Raw genomic sequence first — 12458 nt, 5'->3', positions numbered from 1 at the left:
TTCCATGTATATGACATTCTTGGAATGATAAAATTATAGAATGGAGAACACATTAGTGATTATCAGGACTTCAGGAAAAGAGGCAGGGAACAGGGGCAGTGAACAAGAGGGAAACAGGTGTGTGTAAAAACGGATACCAGGAGGGATCTCTGTGCTGACTGAAGGGATTTTTCTGTATCTTCACTGTATCAATGACAGTATCTTGGTTGTGGTATTATACTATGGTTTTGGAAATGAATATAAGGGACATAGAATCTTTCTATACTACTTCTCACAACTGCATATAAATCTACTATTATCTTAAAATAAAAAATTTTCTAAAAAAAGGAAAATTCCCCTGCAAAGTAAAAATATCAAACTCATACCATCCTCCAAATCTAATCTCCTTCCAGTGGTAGTATCTCATTGAATGACACCGGCCATCCCAGAACAAACCAGAAACAAAACAAGCATCCCTGACAACCCTATCTCGTTTATCTTCCACATCAAATCCAAGTCCTGCTGGCTGTATCTCCTGGACATCTCTGGGACTGGTTCATTTCTTTCTGTCTCCAACACCACTAACCTAGTCCAAGTCACTCGTGCATTCATTATACAACTGGACGCCTACCCTGGCCAGAGACTGTTTTAGGTTCTTGGAAAACAGGAGTGAATGAATGAGGCAACCCCTCCTACAGCAGCTTACAATGCAGAGGCAGAGACAGATCATGAAGAAACAGGTCTATTACACAGCGCTAAGCATGGAGAGGGAAAATAAAGCACGCTGAGGAGATGGCATGGGGGCTGCAGGGCTGCGTGTCAGATGATCTGTGCTTGTGTGAGCCGAAGCCAGTGCAGCACAACGAAGTGAGTGAGCCACATGGACGCATGACCGCCACGAAGAACAGTCCCAGACAGAAAAAAGCAGGGCAGAGGCCCTGAGTGGGGGCCTGCTTGGCCCCCCTGACAAACCGCAGGGCGGCCAAGGGTGATCAGAGGCCTTGAATGAAGGGCAGAGTGGAAGGAGCTGAGGGTGAAGAGGTAGCCAGGGACAGACCATGTAGGTCTCTGAAGGCCATGATGGGGACTTTGGGCTATACTGTATGGGATGGAAACCAACGGAGATTTTGAGCACAGAAGCAATATGGTTGATTTACTCTTTAAATAGATAATTCTGGAAGTTATGAAGAGAAAAGATGTTGGTAGGAGGGGAGGGGCAGGGCATATGTACGAGTCTTTGCTGGCAAACAAGAAAAAGACTAACTCATACAAATTAAACCAGACTATACTGGGTAGGTGCGGTGGTTCAGGCCTATAATCCCAGCATTTTGGGAGGCTGACATGGGAGGATTGCTTGAGGCCAAGAGTTCAAAGAACAGCCTGGGCAGCATAGCAAGACCTCCATCTCTACAAAAACAAGTAAAATGAAATAGGGCTACAGGGCATTGTGGCCACACTTCCATCTTGTAAGCAGTCACTTTTTAAAACCATTCCAGGCCATGTCATCAGGGCCTCCCAAAGTGCTGGAATTACAGGCGTGACCCACCTCACCCAGCCTACAGGTTGAGTTTTTGGTTCAAGCTAGAGTTAATAATCTGAGATAATTCCAGGAACATCCCAGTCCTTCAACCACGCTCTCAATGAAGTGAGCGCTCATGGGAAAAGGAAGCGGTCCTGGGGCGATCTTAGTCCAGGCAGACAGGAGCCCCACCAGGGGTGCAGCAGAGATGCAAGCACGTCAGCACCCTAGGAATGCCATCTGACTTCCATCTGACAAAAGGAGGACGAAGGTCATCCCACCAAGAGCAATCGGGCAGGAAACAGCTCTGACGTCCTTCCTTACTCAATCAACTGCTCACGGTTTTCCTGCAGGGCCATCCTCCCCAATCTGAAAAGGGCACTATCAGGTGCCCGGCATCCCTCTGGACAACTCTGCACTTCTCATATTTTCAGCCTGTTAATACTTCTCTCTAGAGGGGAGACTTACTCAGCCATCAGATGCTCCCCAGTTAAAGGGAAAGGGAACAATTCTTTCTTTCTTCCTGCTCTTCCACACCAGATTCGGCCCACACATAATGGCCAGACTGACGCCCCTCTTAAATCTCACCTGGTTCCCTGCTGCTTGCATTCGGCTTACTTTGTGGTGGTCTCTGGCAGTTCATTAAATTTTAATTTAATATAAAATTAGTGTATTTCTACCAAAGGAGATTAAAAACACAAGTGTGGTTCCCCTTTTAAAAAAAAAGTTCAAGCTATCATCACGAGAAAGCTCTCCCCAGCACAGGGGCTATGGGGACCAAAGCTGCCTGCCGTGCAGCTCCTCGCTGGGCCCATGGCACAAGGGGCCATCACTGAGCCCTCTGGACTTGACAGGCCCTGCACTGTGGCGGTCAGGTTCCTCACATGCGCTGGCAGCTGCAGAATGCAGCCTGGGCCTGCCCTGGGCTACTTATGGCTCCTCAGAGCCTATGCTTAGCTCTCAAGCACCAACCAAACTCTGTGACAAGGCCCGCGGCTCTCTTCGGTGCCTGGCTCTACCTTCTCCTCACTGGCTTTACTTCTTTGGATCTTCACGAACACCATTCTTTTTTTTTTTTTTCTGAGTTGGAGTCTTGCTCTGTCACTAAGGCTGGAGTGCAGTGGCGCGATCTTGGCTCGCTGCAAGTTCCACCTCCCAGGTTCACGCCATTCTCCTGCCTCAGTCTCCTGAGTAGCTGGGACTACAGGCGCCCGCCACCACGTCCGGCTATTTTTTTGTATTTTTAGTAGAGACGGGGTTTCACCATGTTAGCCAGGATGGTCTCGATCTCCTGACCTCGTGATCTGCCCACCTCGGCCTCCCAAAGTGCTCGGATTACAGGCGTGAGCCACTGTGCCCGGCCACAAACACCATTCTTTAGGCCTGAGCAATTCTTCAGTCCTTTGATCCCAGGCCCTTCCACAGGGAAGCCTTTGCTGATGCCACCTGCCTGCTCTGCACTCTCACAGCACCGAGTGTCTTTCCCACGTGGTCCTCACTGGAATGTGTCCTTCTGTGCCTTGTGTGCAATGAGTGTGTTCACCTTGTCCCCCACTAGATCGTGCACTCCAGAAGCAGGAGACCCGCGTCCCTTTCTGCCCAATGCTATACAAAGCTGTGGGCGAGGGTTCAACCTCGATCCCCCAGAGCCAGAGCCCCCCCAGTTCAACCACTCTCAGTCCCCCACTGCCACGATGGCCCCTCCCCGTTTCTCTCCTCTGATTACTTCTCGGGCTCTGTCAGATTCCTCCTGCTTAAGCACCTCACAAATGCTGTTTCCTGAAATTCGGGCCTCCACTCGGCCCCCTCACCTGGCCAGCTCCAAGCTTCTAATGCCCGTCATGCTGATGGGCTCCCTGACCTCCCTTGAGTCTCGGCCCTGTCACTTACACACCTGCCCACCAGGGTTCCCCACCTGACTACTTCACTCACATCTCAAGTGAAATCCATCCCACACCCAACTGCTCCTGTACCCTGATCACGTGGGCGCCGCCTCCTCCCTCACGAACTCACGGCAAGTGCCTTCATCCAGGCCCTTCCACCTCCTGCCTCCCTCCATGATTGCAATTGCTCTGCAAGGCTTCCCGCCTCTAGTTTTGCCTCACTTTCAATCACGATACTCCCAAAGTGACCATCTGTATTAAATTCGAATCACATAGCAACGTCATGAATATATTCTCTTTCTGAAAAATTAAAACGTTACATGTAAATAACATCCCCTTCCATGGACCCATTCTCAATCCCATTCCAAGTGTAACTAATGTCACCAGCTAAGGTGTGTCCTCCTAACCTTTCTCTCTGCTCATGTGCACATTACACATACATGTAATTTTCATTAGACATAAATGGTGGCGTCCCAACAATGCTCTGTAACTTTTTGGGAGCTCTGTCCACGTCCCTGGACTCTTGTTTTCAGGGTGGTGATGCTCACCAGAGTAAGGACACGCCACAGGTCCCTTAGCTGTTCTTACACGGATGGAGATTCAGCTGTTTCTGATTCACATCAACTTTTCTAAGATACCAAGGACCATATGATTCCTGCCCAAATCCTTCCATTATTTCCAGTGCTCCATGGGACAGTTTCCACCTCTTACAACTGTGCCCAAGCACTTACTACGCAGCCCTTCCCTAGCTTTCTAGGCTATTTCCTTCCTCACCTCCTCCTTTCCCAAATACACCCTGAGCTTCAGCCAGAGGGATTATTTGAAGTTCCTTAAATATACTATGTTTGCTGAATGAATACATGAAAATACAGCCCTATTCTAAAACAACAGGAAAGAGTAAGAAAAGAGATGCTGAGAGATTCATGGGGAAGTGATTACAAGTGACTAATCCAGCCTAAGAGCCTGGGCTTCCGCTTCCCCACCACTTCTTGAGGCCTGAGAATTCTCAAGGGAGTTTCCCAACCAATGTTCCTACCTCCTCTCATTAACCAGACCATTGTCTGCGGCCATTCACGAGCACCTCAGGCCACCCACTTACCTAGAGAGGAGACGCCAGAACTGTCTTTCTCCACCTCCCAGGGATCTTCTCCTTGCTGCAACAGGGAGATGACTTTTGGTTTGGTAAATGAGAGTCCTGCACATAAACAACAACAACAACAAAAGTCTCGGTCTTCGTTTTGACACAACAAAGTATCCCTTGATTATTAGGGTAACCATGGCTTTTCTACAGAAGGAACGTTGCATGTATGATGTAATTAAAACTTATAAACTGGCATCTATAGAATGATCTATCAAGTAACTTTTTTTAAAATGAGAAAACATCGTATGATTCCCTTTTGAAGATGGATTTTACAAGATTCATCTGGCTGGAAAGGAGCAGTGGGAAAGGCAATGGTAGGTCGATGAAGAAGGATGAGGTAAGCCCTCTGCTGAGAGGTGAGCAAACAAACCACAGAACAACCAAAGCAGGAAAATGCTGCCTGAACTATGAGAGAATTTCTAATGTGAAATTGTGCAGCAGGAAGGGGATAATTATCAACACCCACCCGCCAAGACATAGAGCAATTCCATACTTATTAGGAGAAAGTTAAGTTTTCAATGTTTATTTACAGAGATCTGATTTGTACAATCCTCAAACTGAGCTCAAATTTTTCAGTGATCAACTGCTTTTATTCAGGGAAGGAGGTGCTGAGATATCCCGATTTTTGAATTCTGTTTCCAGAGGGGAAATTTCCTTACCCAGTGAGACCAGGTTCCTATAGTTCTCCAGCATCACATCCCGGTACAAGTTTCTCTGAGAAGGAGCCAGCTTTCTCCACTCATCCCAGGTAAAGAGCACAGCCACGTCCTCGAATGTCAGTGACACCTGTAAGGACAAGTCGTTCCAGCTCACCCAGGACCACCCTCACAGAGTGGAGGGGGCGGCAGTGGGGAAGACACGCTACCCGTGAAACACTTCTCATACTATTCAAGCTTCTGAAGGTTCCAGGTCATTCCTTTAATGAATAATTGGCCAGTAACAAATGTATACTGAGCAGCACACAGTGAGATTCAGGCCTAGTGCAGCCACTGTAAGAAATGGGTAGAGGAATTACGGCCATTAGTGGGAGCCTTAATTAGAATAATCTTTCGTTGGCAATTTTATAATACATAAAAACTTAGAACTATGTATAATCTTTAACTCACCAATTACTGTAAGAAACAGTGCACAAAAATATAAGCACAAGGATACTTATCATGGTGTTAGTAGCAAAAAAAACAGGAAACAACCTAAATACTCACTGATAGAGGCTGGGTTAAATAACTTACGGCACTACCTGTGTGCTGATTCAAGCTTGAGGATAATAATGATGAAAATCAGAACACCTCTCTTTTACTGAATGCTTTACATGGGCCAGACACTATATTTAGAGCTTTGTATTAATCATTAGTATATACTGTATCTAACCTTCACAATTACCTTATGAAGAAAATAGTTATTGTTCCCATTTTACATCACAGAAAGCAAAGTCACTGAGAGGCGAAGCAATTTGTTTAGAGTTGGCTGGGTGCAGTGACTCATGCCTGTAATCCCAGCACTTTGGGAGGCCGAGGTGGCTGGATCACAAGGTCAAGAGATCGAGACCATCCTGGCCAACACGGTGAAACCCCGTCTCTACTAAAAATAACAAAAATTAACCAGGCATGGTGGTGTGCACCTGTAGTCCCAGCTACTCAGGAGGCTGAGGCAGGAGAATCGCTTGAACCCGGGAAGCAGAGGTTGCACTGAGCCGAGATCATGCCACTGCACTCCAGCCTGGAAACAGAATGAGACTCCATCTCAAAAAAGAAAAAAAAAATTCGTCTAAAGTCACACAGCTGTTCAGTGGTAGAGCGGGGATTCCAATCCAGGCAGATGTCCTGGGCTCCATTCAAAAGTACTCTAAAACTGCCTCTCAAAATCTACCACATACTTAATAAATAACTAAGTTCATCTGCACAATGCACTTCAAACCATATCGGGCTCACATTAAAGGTTCCAATGTCAGCTATTATCACATTAATACAAACAAATATTAGGCAATCATTAGAGCTGATGGTATAAATTGCTATTTGTTGACATAAAAAGACATCCATGAAAATGTTAAGTACAAAGCAGGTTATATTTCACTGTTTCGAGTTTGTCCCCATTCAAAAAAATGTTTCTGGCCAGGTGTGGTGGCTCACACCTGTAATCCTAGCACTTTGGGAGGCCGAGGCGGGTGGACTGCCTGAGCTCAGGAGTTCGAGACCAGCCTGGGCAACACGGTGAAACCCTGTCTCTACAAAAATACAAAAAATTAGCCGGGCGTGGTGGCATGTGCCTGTAATCCCAGCTACTCGGGAGGTTGAGGCAGGAGAATTGCTTGAACCCAGGAGGCGGAACTTGCAGTGAGCCGAGACTGCACCACTGCACTCCAGCCTTGGTGATAAAAGTGAGACTCCCTCTCCAAAAAAAAAAAAAATATATTTCTACATACATCAAAAACTATTGAAACATGCAATAAACTGAATGACAGTGATTATCTCCAGATGGTGGGGTTAAGGGTGATTTTATTTTCTATTGTATATATGAAATATATAGAGTACACAGTCGTGTGTCGCATTAACGATGGAGGTACGTTCTGAGAAATGCATTGTTAAGCCATTTCATCATTATGGGAATATAAGAGAGAAACCTGGATGGTATGGCCTCCCACACACCCGGGCTATATGGTACAGCCTGTTACTCCTAGGCTACAAACCTGTACAGCATGTTACCGTACTGAATACTGTAGAGAACTGTAAGACAATGCTAAGTGTCTGTGCATGTAAATATATTTAAACATAGAAAAGGCATGGTACACTACAGCATAAAACAGAAGAAATGGTACACCTGTATAGGGCTCTTGCCATGAATGGAGCTTCCAGGACTGGAAGTCGCCTGGCTGAGTAAGCAGTGAGTGAATGTGAAACTTAGGACACTATTGTGCATGACTGTAGACATTTTAAACACTGTACACTTAGGCTACACTAAATTTATTTTTTTAAAGTTTTCTTTAACAAATTGTCCTTAGCTTACTGTAACTTTTACTTTCTAAACTTTTTAATTTTTTCAAACTTTGACTCTTTTGTAGTAACACTTATCTTAAACATTGTCTAGCTGTACAAAAATATTTTCTTTCTTTATATCCTTATTTTATAAGCTTTCTCCTACTTTAAAAGCTTTTAATTTTATTTTTACTTTAAAAAATTTTTTGTTAAAAACTAGGACATAAATATGCACATTAGTCTAGGCCTACACGGGTCAGCATCAACACCACTGTCTTCCACCTCTCCACCCTGTCCCACTGGAAAGTCTTCAGGGGCAATGACACACATGCAGCTGTCATCTCCTATGAGAACAAAGCTTTCTTCTACATACCTCTCAAAGAACCTGCCTGAGGCTGTTACAGTTAACTTTTTAAAAAACAAGCAAAAGGAAGACACTGTAAAATAACAAGAATAGTACAATAAATATATAACCCAGCAACACAGTCAGATATCATCAACTATTAGGAACTGTACAATCGCATATGCTGTATACTTTTATAGGACTGGCAGGCTGCATGGTAGGTCTGTTTATACCAGCATCACCACAAAACAGGAGCGAAGCCCTGCACTATAATGTTACAATAGCTACTTAGTCATTAGGAGACAGGAATCTTTCAGCTAGGTTTTAATCTTATGGGACCACTGTCACATTTATGGTCTTTTATTGACCAAAATGTCATTATGCAACGCACAACTATATAAACATACACATACATATGCACATATATATACACACGTATCCATAAACATACATATATATATACACACACATATACATATGTATATATATAAATGTTTCAGTCTCTAAAATTTACACCATAACCCTGCAATATTTTTATGGTGAAAAAGAGCATCAAATTATCTGCATATTGGGGAAGAGTACAAGACATGATCTTTGTTCTCAAAGAATGTATAATCTGACTGGCGGACTAGAAAATGCATGAAATAATTTGAACAACTGTGTATCTGCATAGGGCCCTGAGACAAGAACACAAGGTCCAGGGCAGCCAAGATCCCAGGTCATGTGCTTTGCTAGAGGTAGCAGCAAGATCATAACTCCGGTTTTCTAATTGTGAACTCTGCACTCTCTGGTCTTAAAATTCCCTTCACTGAATTTTACACACAGGTCTACACATTACTGACGCATGGGAAGCAAGAACAGACAGGATGGATGCCACAGAGACTCACCCACACACAGGGATGGACAAGGTTCTAGTCAGGAGAGCAGCTTGGCTCTGTGAGAATGGAATAGGAATGCCTTCGAGGACAAATACCAGCTCAAATGCACAATAGCCTGTTCTGGCCACACCCTCAGCTCCCACTCCACTGTCTTGGCTAGTTTAAAAGATAATGCCGCCAGGCGCGGTGGCTCACACCTTTAATCCCAGCACTCTGGGAGGCTGTGGCTGGTGGATCACGAGGTCAGGAGATTGAGGCCATCCTGGCCAACATGGTGAAACCCCGTCTCTACTAAAATACAAAAAAAAAATTAGCCGGGCGTGGTGGCACATGCCTGTAGTCCTAGCTACTCAGGAGGCTGAGGCAGGGGAATTGCTTGAACCAGGGAGGCGGAGGTTGCGGTGAGCCGAGATCGCGCCACTGCACTCCAGCCTGGGTGACAGAGCAAGACTGCCTCTCAAAGAAAAAAAAAAAAAAGATAATGCCACGCTGCAGAAGCACTCTGGTATCGCGTGGCTGCATCTGCCCATACTCTGAAAGACGCACCACAGGGACGACTGGGTGGTCCGAGGGAACTCAGAGCCAGGCATACTTGGACTGTACTCAGGTTACTTAACTTTTCTGAGCCTCAGTTTCCTCACATGTAAAACGAGAATTGTAATTGTTGTGCTACTGTGAGAGTGAGAGAACAAATGTAAAGCCCTCAGCCCATTCCCTGGTATGCTAGACACTCGGTGGACATTAGTATTGTTAGATAAAAAAATGAATAAAGGGTAACATCGTCTGGGTCCTAAATACATTGTACAGCAGTTTCTATCAACATTAACATTAATATATGAAGACAATAATGTCACTCAGCAAACACAACCACCATATACTGAGCAGTAACTACTCAGTGCCCAGCCCTGATCCGAACACTTTCCACGCACTAACTCATGTGATCCCTTCATCTACGCTGGGCGGTGGGCACGGTTGTTATTCCCATTTCACAGGTGAGAAAACTGAGGCACAGAGAGGTGAGGCCCAAGGCCCACAAACAGCAACAGAGGAGATGGGTTAAAACGCTGCCATCTGGCTTGACAGCCCTACTTCCTAACTACCACCTACGCTGCCTCTGCACTATTGCTATCCCATGCAACCCTTCCTGCCGCTAGCTGAGGGGTCTTCTCTCTGTGTCCTGCGAGTCAAGCGACCTCTCCAACTCTGTTCACTCTCGTCTCACCTAGAAAGGGTGGCCTCCTCATTCCCACCACACAAACATGAAAACGGTCTACAATAGATTTCAAGACAGTGATACAAGCAAAGAATATGATTCACAAAGTTAAGAGGGACAAAAAACTAAAAACGATGCGTTGGAGAAGCCTGGGGAAGGGGTGGTGTTATGAGGATTCTCAGGGGTGAAAAGAGAAAGGATTCCTGCGAAGGACAGGAAGGGAGACATGGGTGAGTGGAGGAGGCAGGGATTTTTCCCACGTGTGTACGTTTGCTCTGTCCCTAGGGATAGACAGACTTGTGGGATCTTACTTGTCAAACTAGTCACACAATGGATGAAGATTAGCGAACAAACTGTTAATTAAAAACCACTAGACACGGACGGGGAGGGTGGGTGGTCCTCCCTACAGAATCCACCACTCCTGAGGGCGGACCAGCTCCTCCAAGAGAAAAGGACTTGGGCTCCATCCTGGCTGAAGATGGTCCCGGGTGAAGAACTCCAGTTAGTGGGGAAAATCCATCCACCGGGATCTGGGAGGGCAATGAGCTCACCTGGGGCCTCGCTTCCCGCTGCCCAGCAGCCATGTCCTCTTTCTGGCTCTCCCGGGAGGACGGCGCAGTCTCCAGAAGGCAGATCTGAGAAGAAAAAGGGAGCCGGGAAGAACCCCTTCTGCTTTCCAGCCCTGGAATCCGCAGCTCTAAAACCCCGACTCCCGCTGAGAAGGACCCCGCGCGCCCTCACAGGGATTCGGGAGGAGCCAGGAGCCCGCGGACCAGAGCAGCGCTGGGCCGCCCGGCCAGGCCCAGGCCTCACAGGCTTGGGGCTTACGGAGGGGACGCTGGACCCGCAGTGCCAGCGGCGACCCGCTGAGCCCACCAGGGCCGGGGCTCGCCCCACGCCGCTGAGTTCCTCGGCGCCAGCTGGCACTGCCAGCACCCACTGCACCGCTCAGGAAACTGAGGCAGCGCCGGGGCACCTGCCCCGTTCACGCCCCTGCGAGGCGGGCCGGGACTCCCACCACGACGGCCCCGGGACGACTTCCCTCCGCCTCAAGCCTTTCCCAGCCGGTTCCTCTCTCTCCCGCCAACAAATCATCTCCCGACTCCACGGAAAACGGCTTTGAAGAGGAAAGCGCTGGGTGTCCCGAGCAGGAGGAGTGGCCGTCCTGGGGACTGACTCAGAAACCGGGCCCGGCTGCCTCTGCCCTGCGCTCGGGGTCCCGGCGCCCCGAGTCCGCGAGGCCCACACGGCGCGGGCAGGGTGGGCCCGGGAGGAAACGCCTGGCCCCGCGTTCACGGCGGGCGGCGCGAGCCAGAGGCAGGGGCATCGGCAGCGGCACCGGAGCGGCCCGTGAGGGGCGAGAGTCCAAGTCCTGGCGCGGGGGCCGGTGACAGACGCGGGGGTGCCCACCCGCGCCCACAGAGGCCCTCGGAGCCCCGCGGCCTCAGGTCGTCCTGGCGCCAGGCGCCGCCTCTTCCCGGCACAGCCAGCCATGCCGCTCACCTCCCCAGGATCCGGCGTTCCCGGGCCGCGCCTCCCCGCCGCACTCTGCAAGCAGGAAGCTCCAGCCTCGTGACCCGGCTCCTCCGACGTCTGGGCGACCTCAAGCCCGGCGCCGCTCACCGGGCAGCGAAAGCTCCGCAGAGCGCCTGGGACCTAGAGGAGCAAGGCGGCCGCTAAGGCTTCTAGGAAATGGAGTCCACGGGAGGACGCTGGCTTTCTGGGAAGTGTAGTTCCACGCGTTTGAGGCGCGGTCGCAGCTGAGCTGTTAGGCGCCCAGACGTATGAGAGGGCCCGGGTGAGCTGTAGAGCCCCGGGTTCCTGGTTCTTCGGAAGAGAAGGGGAGGTTCCCGGCGGGCAGTAACTTGCAACTCTGTGTGTGAATTTCAGGATGGCGTGGGCGGCACGAAAACAACTACTACACAGTTGGGAAAGGAAAATCCCCTGCAAAAGATGTTGACAAAGCTGGATTTCCACGTGCAAAAGATGAGCCTGTACCCTGACCGTACACCATACATAAAAATTAACTGAAAATTGGTTAAAAACCTAAATGTGAGACCAAATTATTTTATAAATTACTAAAGTAAAAAGGGAAAAAACTTCAGGATGTTGGAGATGGCAATGATTTCTTGAATATGACATCAGAAGCACAGATAGCACAAATAGACAAATGGGACGACATCAAACTTAAAAACTTTGGCTAATCAAAGGAAACAAAGGCAATCTACAGAATAGACGAAAATGCTTACATATCATATATCTGATTTGCAATATATCCTGGATTTATATGGAACTTTTACAACTCAACAACAATAACAAAACCAAATAACCTGATTTTAAAATGTACAAAGGACTTGAACAGGCAATTCTCCAATGAAGATATACAAATGAGCAATGAGCAACAAGCATATAAAAAGATGGTAAACATCTCTAGGTATAAGAGAAATATAAACCCAAACTCAATGAGAAATCACTGCACCTCCATTAGGATGGCCACGATCAAAATGATGTAAATTGGTACAATCATTACAGA

At 47.7% G+C, this 12458-nt stretch overlaps 1 protein-coding gene across 9 annotated transcripts in view; it reads right to left on the bottom strand.

The window, feature by feature from the left end:
- Positions 1–12458, bottom strand: part of ZNF354B (zinc finger protein 354B) — a 55730-nt gene that overhangs the window by 17278 nt on the left and 25994 nt on the right. For 4 of the 9 annotated variants that reach the window (XR_010112148.1, XR_010112149.1, XR_010112151.1 and 1 more), the window contains exons 1-3: positions 10477–11441; positions 5182–5308; positions 4481–4576 (exon numbers count right to left, since the gene is read on the bottom strand). Coding sequence is in view for 2 of the 9 variants with exons in the window: in XM_063604332.1 (XP_063460402.1) it covers positions 4481–4576; positions 5182–5308; positions 10477–10509 (256 nt within the window). In the remaining 7 variants the exon portion in view is untranslated. Of the gene's footprint in view, positions 1–4480; positions 4577–5181; positions 5309–6140; positions 7003–10476; positions 11870–12458 lie in introns of those variants that run through there. The other 5 variants (XR_010112150.1, XM_063604331.1, XR_010112154.1 and 2 more) reach the window with 4 other exon arrangements.

The sequence above is a fragment of the Pan paniscus genome, chromosome 4, assembly GCF_029289425.2.
Source record: "Pan paniscus chromosome 4, NHGRI_mPanPan1-v2.0_pri, whole genome shotgun sequence".
NCBI classification, from domain to species: Eukaryota; Metazoa; Chordata; class Mammalia; order Primates; family Hominidae; genus Pan; species Pan paniscus.
The sequence above is the reverse complement of the archived record's forward strand: the minus strand, read 5'-3'. Positions and strand labels throughout refer to the sequence as shown.